General features: G+C 43.7%; 1 protein-coding gene across 3 annotated transcripts; it reads left to right on the top strand.

The window, feature by feature from the left end:
- Positions 1–1872: 1872 nt before the first annotated feature.
- Positions 1873–20014, top strand: LUM (lumican). Of its 3 annotated transcripts, XM_060245175.1 has the most exons (4): positions 1873–2234; positions 3881–3925; positions 5833–6753; positions 18950–20014. In XM_060245175.1, exons 3-4 carry the CDS (start codon positions 5853–5855, stop codon positions 19102–19104), a joined length of 1056 nt encoding a protein of 351 aa, XP_060101158.1. In that variant the 5' UTR covers positions 1873–2234; positions 3881–3925; positions 5833–5852; the 3' UTR covers positions 19105–20014. The 3 variants fall into 3 exon arrangements, with proteins under 3 accessions (XP_060101158.1, XP_060101159.1, XP_060101157.1); XM_060245176.1 differs by lacking the exon at positions 3881–3925; XM_060245174.1 differs by lacking the exon at positions 3881–3925 and having other exon boundaries at positions 1873–2238.
- The last annotated feature ends 361 nt before the right edge of the window (positions 20015–20375 follow it).

Below are 20375 nucleotides of genomic sequence, written 5' to 3'. Positions count from 1 at the left end.
TTTGTTCTAAAACATTTCCAGGCATAGAAATCAAGCTGTGGGAACTCTACCTGGAGTACAGAATGGAAACAGTGAGGTAGCCATATTAGAGAGGCTTAATTGTTTTTCTGCAGGCTCCTTTGTGTGTCAGTTTTGTCCTGCTTTTTGGGTATATATCAGGTGAGAACAGATGGGCATTCTGGGGTGATTTAGAGGTGTCCTGAATTGGGATGGCTCAAAAAGAGTCGTCCCAGAGCCTCCACATGCTCACCTACATGCCGCCCGCATCCCGTCCATGAGGCAGCTGGGCGCCTCCACATGGGAAGGCGACCCAGAAGCCAAATTCCTTTTTTTCTCCCCTCGGGGGGCAAGCGCTAATGTGCACAAGTGCTCCAGCACTCTGAATGGTTTCTTTTTTAAAAAAAACCTGGGAATAGCTTGGGGCGGCTTGGCAGTTCCACACTGCCAAGTCGCCTCACTTGCGCCCTTCCCCGTCCAGGTGGCAGTGAGGTGACTGATGGCTAGCTCAAAAATTGCTACCACTTTGGAAGTGGTAGCTTTTTGAGCTGGTCTCGGGCGCCTGGAAGATGGGGTGAGGACGGGAGGAAGATGGCTGACAGATGTCGTCTGAACAGATTTTCTGGGCCGACTTCAGAGGTGTCTCTGTGTCAGCCCAAAGTGCCGGTCTGTAATCAGCCATCCTGTGTTAGACCTTCTGAAAAATTACTATTTTCTCCATGTGTTTGGCTATTGTCATGTTTTATTTAATAAATCAGTTGCTTTATCTCTCCTGGGTTTTCACACCTCATATGCTGTCCTGTACTTGATAGAGCTCTGCCAGTAAAGGGGTGCTGCTGGAAGGTTAAGGGGATGGGGCTGCTCTGGGACCACCCCCTAGATAAGGAGACAATTTCCTGCTACAACACTGCTGGGAGCAGGAAGGGGAACGGCATAAATGTGGTGGGGGACTCCTTGAAGGAGACATCCCAATGATGACAAACCCCCATATAGGCTACATTTCCTATGACTCTAATGAAGAGTCCTTGTGCTCACTATTTTATGATAAAAAGATATTACTTCGGAATTTTTCCCTGCTCCAACACGGCTACCTACGTACATTGGTTGTCTATGTGGCACAGTATTGCAAGTTGTTTTTTTAAGACTGTCCTGAAAAATTCATACCTCTCTCTTTTGTCCCTCTCACCTCCTTAAACCACTTAAGTGTAAAGAGTAAAGTTTTTAAAAGGAGCAATATATCTCTTAACAAATAGAATACTTTAATGGGAGTTTCATGAAGATATTAGAAACAGAAATAATACTTATAGCTGGCCAGTAAATTTTCTTATTATTTTTATGGCATTATTTTGGCAGTGCCTTATTTCAACAACTGTCATCCAAGCTTTAGGATGCATTCTTGAACAGTATCCATGAAATACAAAACAGACAACACACAGTTGATTGGTTCCAGATTCTGAAGATTTAAGTCCTAACAGGGCCACATGTTCATGTACTGTTACAGAAACTGCCAACTTTCTGTTTCTTATCTTTAAGTTTATATGTATAATTGTTTTCTATTATGCAGATATAACTTTTTTTAAAAAAAAACATTCAAACCTTGTATGTCTCCCTTTGACTGTGTAGGAGAATGTTTTCAAAATGCAATGTGGCAAAAGAAAATCCTGGTTTGATTTTATCACTGGGGCTATTTTCCACTGCAGGGGCTTTCATTAGTCTATTACGTACATAACTTAGTAGAAAGAAAAACAAGAGGGAAAAGAATGACTCCTTTGGTTTAAGAATTGTGGCTACACTGAGGTTGGAGCGCTATTTGTCAGATCTTGCTGAGGACTCTAAAATCAGCTGGGGGAAATGTAATATCTGTTTGCAATTTGTATATTATTTAAATTGTTTTTTTCCACAGCAAGATTCTGTGCTATGATAGGCAGCCTGAACTTTCCCAAGTTGCTTAAAGGGGTTATCTCTCTCCTGTTCCACAGGGAGAGTAGACGGGTTGTCCTTTACCACTGTCCACCTGCACTTGATTAGACAGCAGCCGTTTTACATGCCCCACCACCAGAATCCCATGATGACATAGAGAACAGCGTGACTAGGAATTTTTTCTTCCCCAAGCTCTTGTATCACAGAGGATCTGGCAGCAGATTACCTCCTGACATTGTTTATAGCATATATTGGTCGATCCAGTCCCTTACTGAATCTGCTGTGGGAATTAAAGAAAGCAACTTCAAGTCAGAAAGGTAAGTGCTTTAATGCTAATGATCAAACTGATGAATGAAGCACTAATGAGAACATGCCAGGAGAACTTTGCCAATTTACAGACTAAACACAAGCAGTTGCTTTTGTGTGGTTGCCTTTGCACTATGTTTTATAATGCTCCACATGTTTTGTGGGTTATTGCTGCACTTCTTTTGCAGAGGATGTAGACTTCTAGGAGAACTGTTATTCTGTACAAATGGCCAAGGCTTGGGGCAGGAGAGAAAACACCAAAAGTACAGATATTATATAATTATCCAATAGATTAGAAGAATATATTTGTTAACAGATGATGTTAAACATTCCAATGATTTCAGAACTCAATGTGCATTTCAAAATAAACTTACTAAATACTTACATTTTGAATAATATTAATGGCAAGATCCAAATGCATTACTTAAAGATGCTACAAATTTATGTGCTATTTTAAAGGGTAACAAACTGACCTTTGCAAGTTCATTGATGTCTTCATATTGAATATTTCAAAACAGATTTAAAAAGTTTGCTTGATTTCTATTAGTGAAGTTTTCTTGCTGCCATTAAGAGCACAATTGTAAGCAAAGTTACATCCTTCTAAATCTATTCAAGTCAATGTATTTAGAAGGGTGTAATTGTGCTTATGATTGTGCTGCAATTTCAATGCAACTTTTAATGACATTTCTGTATGGTGCTTTTAAATACCATGCAGTTAACTAAAGATCTAACTAAATACTAGACTGATACAAGCACACGTGCATGGTTTCATCGTATGTATACCATGTATAGTTTCAATAGGAAAGGAATTACATAGAATTTCTTATTATGCTGTTCTCAATACGCAGAATATATAACTTGTAACCATATAATTGGCAATGATAATAACATTACAGCTTTTATATGGAAGTTTTACATAAAATGCAGGCAGATATTAATATCTGCGTCCTTGTGTCTTTTTTATATAATTTGTAATATTTACCGCTGTTGTTTGATATTTCATTAAAAATATTGCATGCAGGCATTTCTAAATATTCAAATGCCAATATTTTAACAAGTTCCCTAAAGAAAATGCGATAATACTTATTATAGTCATCTACCAGTCTACTTTTTCAAAGCAGTGGTAACTGGAATGCCTGAACATTGAGATGAGCACAGATGACAAGGCCAAGATGTGTCAGTCCAAATGACAGGCCTGAATTGTGGTTTTACATTGTTTTAAAGAAACAGCAAATGTTTATAACTTTGATTGGTTAGCACGTCAAGGCAGCCTATACATTAACTCCACTCAATTAATGATAATCTACAACAGCTGCAGCTCAAAATTATTTTTTGGCAGTTGATTCAGTATGTTCTCATACAAGCATATTTAGGATGCAGTTCAACTCTCTACTAAAAATGGGCACTTTTCCATTGTCTTCAATACAAGCTCAACTGCACCTAATAAAGTTAGTTCTCATCCAAAATTTCCCACAGCTCTCTCCTCTCAACACTTGCAAGGCATCAAATGGTCTTTAGCTTGCAAATCTGCATGGAAAAAATAACTATATTTCACAAATGTATGCCAAGACTTAACAAAAGTACTTATGGCTCAATGACCAGAATAATTATAACATGCAGCCATCTCTATACATCATGTTCCTCTCTTCTTCAAAAGGTGCACATGGAGACATATTAAACAAAAAGCTTCATCTAACTTAAGGTATGTCTGTATTTTAAAGGATTTGGTATGATATTTTATAATTTCTTATGTGATAGAAAGATCAGAACATTTCAGATTAGGTACTGCCCTGGTGGTATCATGAAATTAGTACAAGCACAAGTGGGGACCATGAGAAACTCACAGGGAAATTTCTCCACTGGTTCCTGCTGCATTGTCTGGCTACTGACACCCCCATTCACCTTACTTTGCACTTTCCTTTCACTGCCATCTCCCCCCCATCTTTTTTCTTCCACATATTATACCTTCTCCCCCACCCTTAAGTTCAACAATGGTCCCTACATCCCCTTTGCCTTCCCACGATGCTGTCTTACCTCAGTCTGACCTCCCCAGCATCCACCACTATACTTGTTGCTCAATTTGCTCATCTATCCCTCTCCTCACTGCTCCGCCTACTCACTCATTCTGCTTACCCATCCCCCTTCATTGCTCAGCCAATCCCCCTTGCCTTTCTTCCCCAATTCCTCTTTATTGCTCTGCCTGCCCATCCACTCCTTGCCATTCTGCCCTCCAATATACACCTTCATTGTCACTCTACCTGCCCACCCCCTTGCTATTTTGCTGACCTGCCATATTTCTACTCAGCCTGCCCACCCCCTTGCTATTTTGCTGACCTGCCACATTTCTACTCAGCCTACCCACCCACCATTCTCCTCAATGTTCTGCCAGTGCCAGCACACCTTTTTCTTGCCATTCTGTTTACCCCCCCCTCCCCACTACATGCTTGCCCATTCACTCATTCCTTACTGTGAAGAGGGTTGATTTTCCCCACACAGAAAGTCAACCATCTTCACAGCACCATGTCACCTCCTTTGCCTTGTTCCCATCATGGCAGCTCAGATTCCTCAGACTCTATGGAAGTACTTGAGGAGGATGTTTTTGTTGCTGATGCTGTTGGCCTTTCAGTTTGACCTGCAGATTGGTCAGACACATGCCCACTGAGGGAGGAGGAAGAGAGAAAAGCAGTAATACTACCTCTTCTGCATATGACCCAGCTGGTGCTTGGTTTTTGGCCAAGTGGTGAACTGTTTTTTCTCCCTGTCTAAGAAACAGGGAAAGAGAAATGCAGGTATTAGCTCCAACAGAGGTGTGTTGTGTGAGCATGCACAAACACCCCCCTCTGTTTTCTCTTAAAATTGCAGGAAAATGTCCATAATCTGCATGTTAGAGAAGAATCAAGAGCTTCATATTGAAGATGTGCATTACAAATTACAAGAGGTCATATTTCCAAGCTCAGAGCTATAGGCTTGGCAACCTTCTAGTATCTCTAAAGGAAATATGATGTGTGAAAAACTTCTTGAAACCAATAGTATATGAATATTGTATTCCACCCTTTTACTAAAGAGCTCAGGGTAGTATAATTGTCCTTGTAAGGATAAACTAAAGTAGAGAAATACCACTTTATCCTCACCACTTTATTCTCACATGGATGAGTATATTAAACTAAATAATAATGGCTGTCCAAAAGTAACCCAATGAGTCTTACCTGAACCAAAGTGTCTTCATTCCAATACCAACAGTCTATTATTTGGTAATAGTCCACTATCCTTTGATTCTTGATTCATGTACCATACTCCAATTTGGAAATATTTATTATAACTTTATGGTATATCTATTCATGCTAAGCTGTTATCAAACTGTGTTTATCAATACTCAGTGGTCATTGTCATGTCTCAGTCAACTGTTAATTGCATGAATTACTAAAGAGTCATTGATGGAAGTATTGCTACCTGATGGATACCTGTGTCATAATAGCTTACAAGTTTAAGCATAGTGATATGTTGTTATGAACTGAGATTTTTAAATTTAATGTGAAATAATAACCCTTCAGATGTACTTCTGAGTGTTGCCCAATCATCTAATCGTATTTGTTTAATTTCCTTCAACAGAAAGAACACTCACTGCAAAGATGCATCTGAATTCTCTTCCTTTCTTCCTTTTCTTGATCACTGGCATCTTCTGTCAATATGATTATGATCATGCTGGATATTATCCTCCAGACCCAGATTATGGTTATGCTCATCCCATGTATGGGCCATCAACAGCACTCTGTGCACCAGAATGTAATTGCCCTGTAACTTATCCATCAGCCATGTATTGTGATAACCTTAAACTGAAAAGTCTTCCAATCATTCCTTCTGGAATTAAATACCTATATGTGCGAAATAATATGATTGAAGGAATCGAAGATAATGCTTTTAATAATGTAACAGACCTGGAGTGGCTAATCCTAGATAATAACCATTTGGAAAATTCAAAAATTAAAGGTAAAGTGTTCGCCAAATTAAAGAATTTGAAAAAACTGCATATTAACTACAACAACTTAACTGAGGTTGTTGGGCCACTTCCCAATACCATGGATGACCTACAACTCACTCACAACAAGATTTCAAAAATCAACCCCAATACATTAGAAGGATTAGTGAATCTAACTGTTGTTCACCTACAGCACAACCAACTGACAGAAGATTCACTTTCTGGGGTTTTTAAAGGCTTGGATTCACTTTTGTATCTTGATCTCAGTTACAATAAACTTTCTAAATTGCCTCTGGGACTACCCCCTAATATACTGATGCTATATTTTGACAACAATGAGATTACCAACATTCCTGATGAATATTTCCAAGGTTTTAAAACACTGCAGTTTTTACGTCTCTCTCACAATAAGTTGACAGATTCTGGAATACCAGGCAATGCTTTCAATATTTCCACCCTTGTTGAGCTGGATCTCTCCTACAATCAACTGAAGAGCATTCCAACAGTTAATGAACACCTTGAAAATTACTACCTCCAAGTCAATCAGATTAACAGTGAGTAATATTTGCCATATTTTGAGGAAAAGGGAGAGATGATAAAATTACCATAACAACCTAGGAAATAACCTGTTGTTCAGTCTACAGAATTATCTTCTTGACTGCTTAACAATACTGCAGGAAATAACAACTCACAACATTTTTTTCAGGATGCTGATCTCCTCATATAGATGAGGAGATATAGTGAAGCCCCACAACAGCCTTGTAAATAACAAACCTCAGTCTCCTTTCCTGTCTTTAATCGGTTTAGTTCAGAAACATAAAGCACCTGGTTTGAAATTGTGAAATATTTTAGTGAAGTGCAAACACACATGCATCTGACATACAAAGTGGTATGCTCAACTTGTCCTGTTCTATAATATTTTAGATAATGTTAAAAAATGAGGCCAGGTCGCCTCCTGTAGGGGGAGACCAGCCAGTCCAGGCCCCCATTCTCTGCCATCATTCAATAGGCTGGTGAGGGAGGATGATGGAGATTTTTGACACCTCACTGTTATCCATGTTTCATCTGATCAAATACAGCTCTTATGCCTAGTGTACCCACTCCTTTACACTCTCTCTTTTTTAATGCCTTGATGACCACTCTCAGTGAACAGGGGATGCACTGTTGCTCCCTTGTCATTAATAATTATTTTTAAAAGGTAAAGGTAGTCCCCTGTGCAAGCACAGCATTGTTACTGACCCATGGGTGATGTCACATCATGATGATTTCATGGCAGACTTCTACAGGGTGGTTTGCCATTGTCTTCCCCAGTCATCTACACTTTACCCCCACCAAACTGGGTACTCATTTTACTGACCTCAGAAGGATAGAAAACTGAGTCAACTGAGCCGGCTACTTGAACTCAGCTTCTGCCAGGATTGAACTCAGGCTGTGAGCAGAGCTTGGAGTATAGTACTGCAGTTTACCACTTTGCGCCACGGGGCAGATATTTATATCCCACTTCTCTCCCCAAAGGCAACCCTATGTGGTTTACACTATTCACCTGATCTCCATTTTATCCTCACAACAATATTTTGAGATTGTTTAGGCTGAGAAGGGAGAAGGTCACCCAGTGAGTTTCATGGCATATTTGAACCCGCGTCTTCCAGGTTCAATGGAGTTGAAATAATTGGAAAAGTCTATACTGGAAATTTACACATCAAGAATGGACTAATTGCAGGCCCAGAACATTTTAAGCATTGGTGAACTCTTCTTTTCATTGCACCTTTATTGGACTATAACTGAACTAAGAGTTGCACCCTATTAGAATCCTTCAATGAAACCTATGAATGAATTCTTTGTGATATAAATTGATGTCAATATAGTTGGTTACATTGCATAGAGGTTGTTTTACAGTTGTTCCTTATCTCTATTTCTACTTTTCAGAAGTCTGACAACCTAGCTAACATATTACTAAAGCCTTCACAACTCTTTGTAGATTCTAATTGTAGGCTAGAGATAAATTGATTTGTATTCCTTTCATCTGTCTGTTTAGTACACTTTATTATTGTTTTATAAAAAAAGTTATAAAAACTATCTGCCTATCACAACCCAATGGAGATACCAGGAAAATACTTTAAATGATATTGTTAAATCATTCAGTCCCATTCCAGCCATGAAGAAAGTGGGATGGGGGTGGAATCATGTTTTACTTATAAAGAAATAATGTTAGGACCAGTTCTGTCCCTGAAGCTTATTCCAGCAGAAGAAAATGTTTCAAGGAGAACATTAGCCTGCTACATCCATGGGCTTTCTAGAAAGTATTCGACTGAGATGATGATTACTAAAATCAAAGGATAGGTGAAGACAACTACAAGTGCCAAGTCAATGGTCACACAGAATGAGTTACAGAAAGAGGTATAGGTCCCAGTAACAAGTAAGCAACAGAACAGAAGTAAAATATGTAGAATTCCTGGACCCAGAAAGGCAGCAGAGAAATAATGCACCAGGAATGACAGTTTGCCTACTTGCCATATATTCATATCTATTGTATCACTATGTTGAGTACATTTCTTCCAAGGATCTTAAGGCAGCATATATTTCCTTCCCTGTTCTATTCTCACAACAAACCTGTGAGGTAGGTTAGATTGAGAGAGAGAGAGTGACTAGCCAAAACAAGCCTCATTACAGAGTGGGGACCTGAACCTGCACAATAACATAGCTGTTCTCCAATAGACAAGGGGAAGGAGACTCAGCTTTATCTATTTTATTTTTTTATTATATTTATTTATTGGACAAACAGAATGACGCAAATCTATAAAATGCTATACTGCTATTAATGTATGGCATGAGCACCAGTTTGATAGTAATATTTTGTTTGGCCAGACCATAAAGCAAATGCATCAAAGCCAGGGACAACCTTCAGCCAATTAGTTTTCCTAGTTCCAGTTACTGACATGCTCATTTTGTGCAGTGACAGCTTAGGTGTTACCCAGAGCACATTAACCAAATTTAGGAACTTGACCAGTTTCCATAGTGAGTAGTTGACATATAAAAATAGAGATAAACTGTAACCACATTTTATGTTGTGAATGCTTTCATGTATACACATCCAACATTGGCTTAGCAATGCCACTTTAATAGGTGATTGCCATTATCCTATAATAGGGAGATCTAATATATCAACAATCATTAGGGATGTTCTAAACTTCAAAAAGCAGGAAAGAAAAATGTGTATTGCCTCCCCAGTTGGAATAACAAGACAGACAAAGATATGGATTAAAGGGCCATTTTATTAACTTAACGGCAAGGGCCAAACGATGGGGACAGGAAAAGCCAGGGGTCAATACCAGACCACCTCCTTAACCTGAAAACAGGGCGAGCCCCAAAGCCCCGGGTGTGAGCCAACCAAACGGCTTAGATCCGGCCGGCCAGACCACAAGATCCCCTTCACCTGAGTTCCACCCTCACCCAAGCCATACAGCCTGGGATGTGGACAACTCTCCGTGTGACGGGATCCCTAAGCTCCCTGGAGCCAACCTTGTGCCCCAGGAGGCCACTCAGCGCAATGGTGCAGTGCCACAGGAGCTCACCAATCCCCTACAAAACATGTTCCCAACAGAAAACGGCCACAAACAGAGCCAAGCCTCAGCTTAGGCAACTGTACCAACACCAACGCCTAGAACATGTTCTAGACCTTGCCATATATCGGCCAAAAAGGCCTCATTCCCCTTTAATGAAAGATGGACCCCATCTGCCCTGTACAAATCCTGAAAACCAGCCTTAGTGGATGGATGCGGCACATAGACTCCAAGCCCTCCCTCAAGGGCAAGTTGCAAGGCCCTATTGGCCTTCCTCCGGGCTCTCTCCAAACCTGCTGGATCCCATGCAGCCCGCCATTTCTGCGCGGCAGCATGGCCGACCACAGGATAAGGACGCCCGGCCACCTTCTCTTGATCAAAGAGATGTCATCCCGGGCCTGAAGTGAAAGGGCCTTACCCTTTACTAGGATCAAATCATTCTCCCCCAGGTGGATCACCAACATATGCAGTGGCGGGCCCTTCTTTCCTTAAAGAGAAGCGAAAGAAGCCCTGACCACCTCATGCCCCAGCGACCCCGCCACTCAATCACGGCCCGCTCACTCAGGTCCAACTGTGAGCCGACTGCAGTCCGTCGAACCTGATGTGCCACCCAGAAAACGATACTGTGGCCACATATGAGGATCCGCCTCCTTTCAGCGCCAGCCACAGCACCTAAAACAGAACAACCATTAGAATTCTCTCTCTCTCTTTTTTAAAACAAAACAGAACACTGAACAGCGCCGAGGGCAAGGTTGCCACAGGAAGACCTTCTTACGACCCCAAAGGCCAAATGTAGGCCTGATAAGCCCCAGATCTCCATCGTCCCACACGATGAATGGCCTCACCCCCGTAACCCAAAGCTGCGGCTGTGGACGCGGCTCCGATCCTGAAAGAATGGGTGCCAAATTTGACGCTAGTAACCGTCCAAAATTGATATTTGGTCAAAGAGGTGCTATCATGATGGCGAAACAAAGGGCCATCTGCTGACCCTCGCAAGTCCACATAATGCACGAGGGCAGCAACCGGACACAGATCCCTCTCCAAGCAAGGTCCAAAAGTGACCGTGCAACCCTGCTGCATCTGATCCGTCTTAGACCGTCGGACACATAGCACCAACTGACCATCAACAAATTTAACATCCCCAACCTGGAGAGCCCTAACAGAAATATCCTTACGGGAAAGTACCACCAACTCGGACACCCGCAAGGCCCCCAAAAAAGCCATCAAGGCGGCTGCATGAAAAAGTGCCTCATCGAAGGCTATGGCACAAACCAAAGCCCAAGTGGCATACAAACCTTGTAGGATTGCTGGGGAATTGGCTGCCTACGATCAACCCGTTGCCCCACCTCCTGAGACCATCCCTCTAACATCTTTAGCATACGAAAATCCTTAGTCACCTCCTGATACCCCCGGGCTTTACTTAGGAAGGACAAGGCAGCCAGCTATCCTTTGATGGATTTCACCGAGAAACCTCTCTCATTCTGCCAAACACAAAACTGCAGCAGATGCTCGACTGGTGCCGGCCATGTCACAGGTAGCCCCGCCCCTTCCTGAAAAACAGTAAACTGACTAGCTGCCAGGTCATATGACCTTTTCGTGCTAGGTGATATGGCGAGGTGGATTGTCCAGCTAACTTCATCCCTCCAATCTGCCACAACTCCACGGGGATGTGAGCGGGTAACGGGTCGGCCGCTGGAGCTAGCAGACGAAATTGCACCATCTGTTGGCAAGACAGGGCATCCACCACTCCATTATAAATGCCTAGAACATGCTTTGCCAAAAACAAAACGTTTAACTTAAGGCAACGCAAAGTAAATGCCCGAACCATCCTCATAACTGGCTTGGACCAGGAGGTCAGGTGGTTGACAACATGGACAACTGCCATGTTGTCACACCAGAAGTGAACCGTGTGGTTGGCCAGAGAATGTCCCCATAGAAAAATAGCGACCACAATGGGAACAAATTCCAAAAAAGTCAAGTTATGACATAATTCAGAGTCCAACCACTCACTCGGCCAACAATCGGTGCACCAATGCCCCCGAAAGTACACACCAAAGCCAGTAGAACCGGCAGCATCCGAGACAATCTGAAGGTCCGTATTCAACTGCATGACTTCCCGCCAGAAAGAGAAGCTGTTGAAATACCTCAAAAACGACTCCCAGACCTCCAGGTCACTGTGCATCCCCTCTGTAACCCGGGTATAATGATGCGGTGCATGCAAGGCAACCATGCCATCACAAAACTGCCTAAGAAATGCATGACCGGGGGCCACCACCTTGCAGGCAAAGTTCAGGTGGCCCACCAGTTGCTGCAACTCTAAAAGGGTGACCTTACGCTTAACTAGCACAGCCCAACTTGTTGCACGGCAGTCTTGATAGCTGATGCACAGTATCAAGCTCGATACCCAAAAGGGTCAGAACTGTAACTGGGCCCTCGGTCTTTTCCCTAGCTAAGGGAACACCTAGCTCCTCCATCAACAACCAAGAGCATTGCCCAGAATCCACAGGGCCCACAAAAAATAAAGTCATCCAGGTAATGCGCCGTATCACGCACCCCTGTCCTAAACCGAAGCGCCCATTCTAAAAAAGTACTAAAACGCTCTAACGCAGTGCAAGATAAAGAACACCCCATTGGCAGCGCTCTATCTAAATAAAAACTGCCTTCGAACATAAAGCCTAACAGTTCAAAATCGTCTGGGTGCACGGGGAGAAGGCGAAAAGCCAACTTAATGTCACATTTCGCCAGCTCGGCACACAACAATGACGCACAATCCGCACCGCCCTGTCAAAAGATGTGTATTTAACTGAACATAATTCCGGGGGAATGGTGTCATTCACAGACCGCCCCCTCGGGTAAGACAAATGGTGAATTAAACAAAACTCACCAGCAGCTTTCTTAGGTACCACACCCAAGGGGGAAACCTGCAAATTGGGCACCGGAGGAACCGCAAAAGGGCCCAACACTCGCCCCTCCGCATACTCCTTAATTTTAGCCCTAACTATGTGCTCTAAACCACGAACAGACCGTAAATTAGAACAAGAAAACGGGGTCCGGGGACCATGGTAAGGAATTCTGAACCCCAGGGAAAACCCTTCCCACAGATACCTTCTCTCCTCGGCACAAGGATAATACTGCAATAACTCCTTAAGAACCCTCAGCTGTATGGGGCTGGGCCCCTTTTCCAGGAGGGTGACTTGCCCCGCCCCGGCCGTCTGTTGGTTCTTTTTGGTTTGGACCTATTGCAGGCCATGAAAGCATGCAGCCCTCCACACAGCAGACACTCATGTTTGTACCTGCAAGCCTTTCTGGCACATGTGCCTTGGGAGGTGAACTCCCAGCAAAGCAGCCGTGGCTGAACCGACTGCCCCACAACTGTGTGGGTGCCAGCAGAATGAGCAGTCTTCTGTACAAGATGACCACTGTCGGATCTATCCCCAGTATTTGGCTTCGCGGGTGCCATAAACTGCAACCAGAGCTGCTGATTGATCTGGTCCCATGGGAGACCAGGATTAACCACCGCTCGCATATGGAATTCTTCATCGTACTGCAGCCACGCCCCACCCGAAAAACGTTATACGCGTGGTAAATTATATCGCAATACTGGAATAGCGGGGCTGCCCTCCAAGGCTGGGCCCTGGCAATGACCCCCGCATATATAAGAAATCCCAGCAGCCAATTCGACCAAGACCTATCTACCTTCTGCCGCTTCAACTTCTCCTTATCCTTTTCGTCTAGCTCATCCTTGGATTTCTTTTCCAGCTCTCTATATAACAGGCTGAACACGTCCACGTATTCACCTTTTAAGATCTTCTCCTTGGTTGCCACCTTAAGGTGATTGCCTAGCAGCATGGCAGAATCACCAAAAGGTAGAGCATGAAATGCCACCATACTATAAGGGACTGGGGGATGGGATGGAAATCCCCAACCACCCCACTGTTGCGAAGACCAGGCTGGAGGCGAAGAAGCCGCTTGCTGCTGACTCCAAGGCAACATGCCTCCTGCCGCCGAAAACCCCGCTGTCCCCGTGCTACCAACCTGACCTCCTACCGCTGTGGCCGAGCTCCAAGGCTGCCAGACCTGGAATGGAAGCGGGCTACCCAACTGATGAGGCATCGCCCCAGAGGCCCCTTGCTGACTTATGAGTGGACCCCCGCCACAATGGGGCGACCCAGACGCAGGGGACACAACAGCCGGCCCAGAAACTGAGGCAACATTTGGGACCCCATGGCCACATCACCCCTTGTTGCCGAGCCGGTGTCTTACCTTCCACATTGTTAGGCACCACTGCAACCACTTCAGGCTCCTCCCGCTGTTCCTCATCATTCGGCACTGCATCACTTAGACTATTCACGCCTTTGTCGGCACCCTGTAAGGCAGAAAGCCGTGCGAGCACCTCTCTCTGAAAAGAAATGGTGGCAGCCCTACCAGAACCCTTAAGCCCAGCAAATCGTTGTGACGGGCCTGCCAACCCTCTTGCCTCCTCCAAAATGGCCAGGTGATCCAGGATGGCCTGCCGCGTCACCACCTCATCCCCCTCATCAGCCGGGGGCTGGGCAGGAGCCGGCCTTTTAAGAGGCCTTTTGGCCAGCTGTTTCCCCTTGGATGGGCCTTGCCCTTTTTTAGGCCCCATGCTCTCTTAAAAAGGCTCTCTGGAGGACTCCAAACAACCCCACACCACTCAACCAAGGACTCCCCAAGGCCTAGCCCAATAGCGAAGCTGGCCAAGCTCCCTATCTCAACGGGACTCAGCAAGCCGAAACCGACCCCTGAATGGCCTTTGCCACTGACACCCAAAACAGCCACCCCCCTGGAGGCCATCCACAACACGCTGATGGCCCCTTCTAACAGAAAGATGTGGGGGGACCCTCAAAGACCCTTTTAGCTGCCCCGGTGCTCTTCTTCAGCCAGCCGCCTTCATCCCGCCAAAAGCCACCACCGACTCCGCAGCACGAAGATATGTCTGCACAATGACGCCCACTTCACCTGACGCCGAGGCTCCCAGCTGCTAACCGCCGCACGCTCCACACTGCAGAAGATGTCACCCTCATAGGTTGCGAGAGAACACTTCCCAGCTGCCAAGGACCGCACCAAAAGCCGCCAGAGCACTTAGCCACCGTGCGCTGATCGGCTCCACCAAACGCGGCTTCAAAACTGTGCCACCGGGGGCAGGTTCGGCCTTATAAGGCGAACCTCACCCCCGCCCAGCCAGGAAGAGTCCACTGCCTCTTATCCTTCCGGGGAGGCAATGGATGGCTCCCAGCCTTAGCGGCCACTTGGCTGGGTGGGAGCCAAATTCTCATATTAGTGTTTCCATCATCTTCCAACATAATATATACATATTATTCCCATTCTAGGACAATGATATATTACTGGATTAGTTTTGAACAAGTGGAAGGCCTGCAAGGACTCACAGGGGCACACCTGTTCACCATCCCCACTCTATTTCCTCTCCCCAGCCAGTCTTCATAGACTCTCCGCTTTCCCTGCTTCCTTCTCTCTCTTCCTCCCTCCCTCCCTCTCTTGCCCCAACAATCCGTATCTGCTTCCCTCTAATCTTTAGCTTTCCCTCCTTCCATCCCCCAGCATCTCCATCTTTTCTCTCTCATTCATCTACCTTTTTTTGTTCTGCCTTCTGTCCTCTGCCTTGCAAAGAATTAGATGAACACATGAAGCTGCCCTATACCAAATCAGACTATCAATCCACCGAAGTCATTATTGTCTACTCAGACTGACAACAGCTCTGCAGGGTCTCAAGCAGAAAAGGTCTCTCAGGCTGCTTACAGATGGGCGGTAAAAGCCACCCTGGAGATGGCAGACAAGCAGATCTAAAAACTGAGTCTACACATGCACATCTGCCTGCCGCCCCCACCCCACCCTGCCCCCGAGCCATCCCCAACTTACTGGGGGCCGGATTGAAAAGGCACCACTTTGAAAGTGGTGCCTTTTCACTGGGGTGCCTCCAAGGCACCTCCCTGGCTGTCTAGATGGCTGGAAAGTGCCCAGAGAGCCACAGACTGTAGCACTCCAGATGCTCCCTAGAGCACCTGTGGCCCATCCTTCTTCTGCAGACTATCAGGACACTCCTGAGTGCTTCTTTTCTTGCCAGCTCACTTCCAGATCAGCTTGATTCTGCCCTGAGCCAGCTGTCTGCTAGCGGCCTCACATCACCTACTACCTGATCCTCTTAACTGGAGATTCCAGAGATTGAACCTGGGACATCCAGTTAACGGGATCAGGTAGTAGGTGATATAAGAGACCTTTTCTGCCTGAGACTCTGTATGGCTGCTGCCAGTCTGCATTGAGTTGTCTGAGACTGTGGAGAGCTGCTGCTCTACCACTGAGCCATGGCACTACAGAAAATTTTGCATTAAACTGAATTTACTGCAGCTTAGTGTAGGGCACATACTTGAGTTTGCAGTGGATTTAGTTTAATGCAAAATTTGAGATAATGCTAGAAGAACCAGTTCAAGCAAATGATCTGTAGGCATATCAAGGGAAGCTTTTGAAAATTAGTTCAGAATACCTAAAAATTTGTATGAGTCCTTCATCTTAAATATATATTATTCAAATCTCTCAGTTAGGGTATAAGGAATATACATTTGCTCCAGCCAAAATTATGAATATCTTTCAGGCCTCAATGGGCTACTAGTGAGGTATTCAAATGGAAATTTAGTTTAGATGGGTAGTTGTATGGAGAAAAGCCATGGGGCTGCCTTTCCCGCCTCCCTGCCTTGCGGTGAGATGGGAAAGACAGGCGATCTGCCCTCCCTTTCCCATTTAAACACCCCAATAGTATTTAATACCCATACACATTTAAATACCCTGGCAGTATTTAATTAAATTTAATTAAAATACCCTGGCTGGTGTTTAAATCAGGAGGGAAGCCATGAGGCTGCCTTTGCCACCTCTCCTCCTTGCAGGGAAATGGCAAAGGCAGAAAATCTGCCCCCCCCCCCATTTAAAAACCCTGCAGGGTATTTAAATAGGGAAGGAAGCCCTGGGGCTGCCTTTCCCGCCTCCCCGCCTTGTGGGGAGATGGCAAAGGTAGGCGATATGCCTCTCCCTCCCCATTTAAACACGCTAGCAGGGTGTTTAAACGGGGAGGGAAGCCGCAGGGCTGCCTTTCCCACCTCCCTGTCTTGTGGGGAGACAGCAAAGGCAGGCAATCTGCCTCCCCCCCCCATTTAAACATCCTGCAGGATTTTTAAATGGGAAGGGAAGCTGTGGGGCTGCCTTTCCTGCCTCCCTGCCTTGTGGGGAGATGGCAAAGGCAGGGGATCTGCTTCTCCCTCCCCATTTAAAGACCCCAGAGGTATTTCATTAAATTTAAATTAATAAAATTTAATTAAATCCTCATTTAAATACCCCGGTGGTATTTAATTAAATTTACACATATATGACAACCTTCTTTGGCATATATAAAAATATAAAATAGAGGGTCGGCCAGGTTACAGATTAAAAGAGTACAAAATCCATACAGAATAAAGTTAGGATTACAAAATAAAAACAAAGTAGCAACATAGTAAAACCTCAAAAAATGGGAGGCAGGTGATCTGTCTCCCCCTCCCCATTTAAATACCCTGGTAGCATTTAATTAAATTTAATTGAAATACCCCAGTGGGGTGTTTAAATCAGAAGGGAAGCCATGGGGCTGCCTTTGCTGCCTCTCCACCTTGCAAGGAGATGGCAAAGGCAGGCAATCTGCCTCCCCCTTTTAAACATCCTGCAGGATGTTTAAATGGGGAGGGAAGCCGTGGGGCTGCCTTCAGGACAACAGCAAAGACAGGCAATCTGCCTCTCCCTCCCCATTTAAACACCCCAGCAGGGTGTTTATATGGGGAAGGAAGTTGCAGGGCTGCCTTGCTGCCTCCCCAACTTGCGAGAAGGTGACAAAGGCACCTTCCTCCCATTTAAAGATTCCACCAGCCAGCAAGGTCTTTAAATTGGGGGTAGCCACGGGGCTGCTTTTGCCATCTCTCTGCTTTTCTCTGCCCTGGGAGGCACCCAATTTGGCATGCCCCCACTGGCACCCCGGACTACCGCCCCCTCTGCCCCTCCGAATCCAGCATTGGGCAGTGGTAAACCACCTCAGAACATTACTTGCCTTGAAGCATCACTTGCCTCTCTGACCAAGAGAGAGATCTTGGGGTCATGGTAGATAACTCACTGAAAATGGCAAGACAGTGTGTGATTGCAATAAAAAAGGCCAACACCATGCTGCAAATTATTAGGAAGGTAATTGAAAACAAATCAGCCAGTATCATAATGCCCCTGTATAAATCGATGGTGCGGTCTCATTTGGAGTACCGTGTGCAATTCTGGTCACTGCACCTCAAAAAGGATATAATAGCATTGGAAAAAGTCCAAAAAAGGGCAACTAGAATGATTAAAGGTTTGGAACACTTTCCCTATGAAGAAAGGTTAAAACGCTTGGGGCTCTTTAGCTTGGAGAAATGCTGACTGCGGGGTGACATGATAGAGGTTTACAAGAGTATGCATGGGATGGAGAAAGTAGAGAAAGAAGTCCTTTTCTCCCTTTCTCACAATACAAGAATTCGTGGGCATTTAATGAAATTGCTGAGGAGACTGGTTATAACAGATAAAAGGAAGTACTTCTCCACCCAAAAGATGATTAACATGTGGAATTCAGTGCCACAGGAGGTGGTGGCGCCTATAAGCATAGCCAGCTTCAAGAGGGAATTGGATAAAAATATGGAGCAGAGGTCCATCAGTGGCTATTAGCCACAGCGTGTGTGTGTGTGTGTGTATTGACCATTGTGTGATACAGAGTGTTGGACTGAATGGGCCATTGGCCTGATCCAACATGGCTTCTCTTATGTTCTTACATTCTTAAAATCCGATGGGTTTTCAGCTGAGACCTGATGGCACTTTACACATGCTTGCACAGAGCCTACATGGACAGAGTCTATAGAAGCAGAGGGACTGCTCTCACAGTCTCCAGAACACACATAGGTTGGGGTATACAATGAGTATTCTTACAATTGTTGTGTGAACTGGGGAGTTTGGATCCCAGTCAATGTGAACCTTTTGAATTCTTCTGAAGCAGATCTGATAATTTCTAGCAACAGCCATTAATGATATTTGTACACATTACTGTATTAAGATAAGTATAGGCATGTTTATTAACTATGTGTCTAGTTTATTAACTATGTGTCTATGTTTATTGCAGAATTTCCAGTGAGCAGCTTTTGTAAGGTTGTTGGAGCTCTCAGTTATTCCCGGGTCAGACATCTCCGTTTGGATGCAAATAATCTCACAAGATCTGATCTTCCTCAAGAAATGTATAACTGTCTTCGTATGGCTGCTGATATCTCCCTAGAGTGAGTTGCTACACCTTACTTCATACAAAGGCCATTCCTACTTTCCACTTTTACACCACAGTTACACTTTAAAACTAGAATGAGTCACCTTGCATAATATGTCTATTGTGTTTGTTAATAATTAGCATGACTTTGACCTCCTTTTAAATAGCGAGTATTTATATGTATTCTATAAGTCATTTCACAAAGCTAGAAAGTCCCATAGAATGTGGACAATACTGTTTTCATGCTTATTTCTTAGACTGTTTTAGGTAAGACAATATAATATAGCCTGAGTTTTTAAAGTATTTTTAAGCACTGGGATATACACAATAAACACATCCTATGTTCCTTGTAGGTGTGCAGTCCTACTCAGGTTTGCCAATGTCAGGCATATTCTTACCTAGATGGAGTATTAAGTATGTTAGGGCTGGACCATTCATGTACATTATTCCCACAGTTTCATATCAATGTTCTGCGTTGTTTAATAACTTTAATTTGTATTTCATTGTAATTATATTACACAGGAAAATCATAATCCATTATAGCTATATAAATCGATAAAATTTGTATTTTAAAGCACTTATTAAATATGATTCATGTGAAGGATTGCAGAAATTTTCTATTTTGTTAATGCCTTGTATGTTTGTTAAATAAATATGGTTTTTTCTTGAAAAAAACAAAAATGTTACTTTACAGTGAATCATGTAAATCATGTACACTGTTATTGTTATTCAAAATGTGCATGCTATATTTAATATGATTGTAGAAAATAAAACATAGCAAATAAAAATATGGAGTCCAGATTATTGTCAAAAGACATTTACATTTCAAAACAATGTTTAAAAATGCAGATGAAAACAGAAAAAAAGTTATTTTATGTTTTGCTGATTTATTGTAAGGTTAAAACACCATTCAATAAATGTTTTTCTGTATTTTGTAGTTTTAAAAGTTTTTAAACATTTTTCCTTAAAAGATTACTGCCATATGACTCACATCAAATTCTGATGAATTTATATAAGGATCAGAGCACGCAGAAGCAATTACTCTTATAAAAGTCCCATAAATGGATGGAGCACATACAAATGTATCTGGCCTTATGTCAGCAGCAATTACATATACTGAAAATAGTAATATTGCCAATATATACCTTCCAGCTTAGGTCCTAAGAGTACAAATAAAAATCCCTTATTAGGGCCAGCGTAACATCAGTATGTATCAGTATGTACAAGAGTAACAAGGACTGTGTTGTATGTTGTAACTTGTACTAGTTGACCTCTGAAAAAGGCCTCTGCA

This window comes from Heteronotia binoei, chromosome 8 (assembly GCF_032191835.1).
Source record: "Heteronotia binoei isolate CCM8104 ecotype False Entrance Well chromosome 8, APGP_CSIRO_Hbin_v1, whole genome shotgun sequence".
Classification (NCBI taxonomy): Eukaryota; Metazoa; Chordata; class Lepidosauria; order Squamata; family Gekkonidae; genus Heteronotia; species Heteronotia binoei.
The sequence above is the reverse complement of the archived record's forward strand: the minus strand, read 5'-3'. Positions and strand labels throughout refer to the sequence as shown.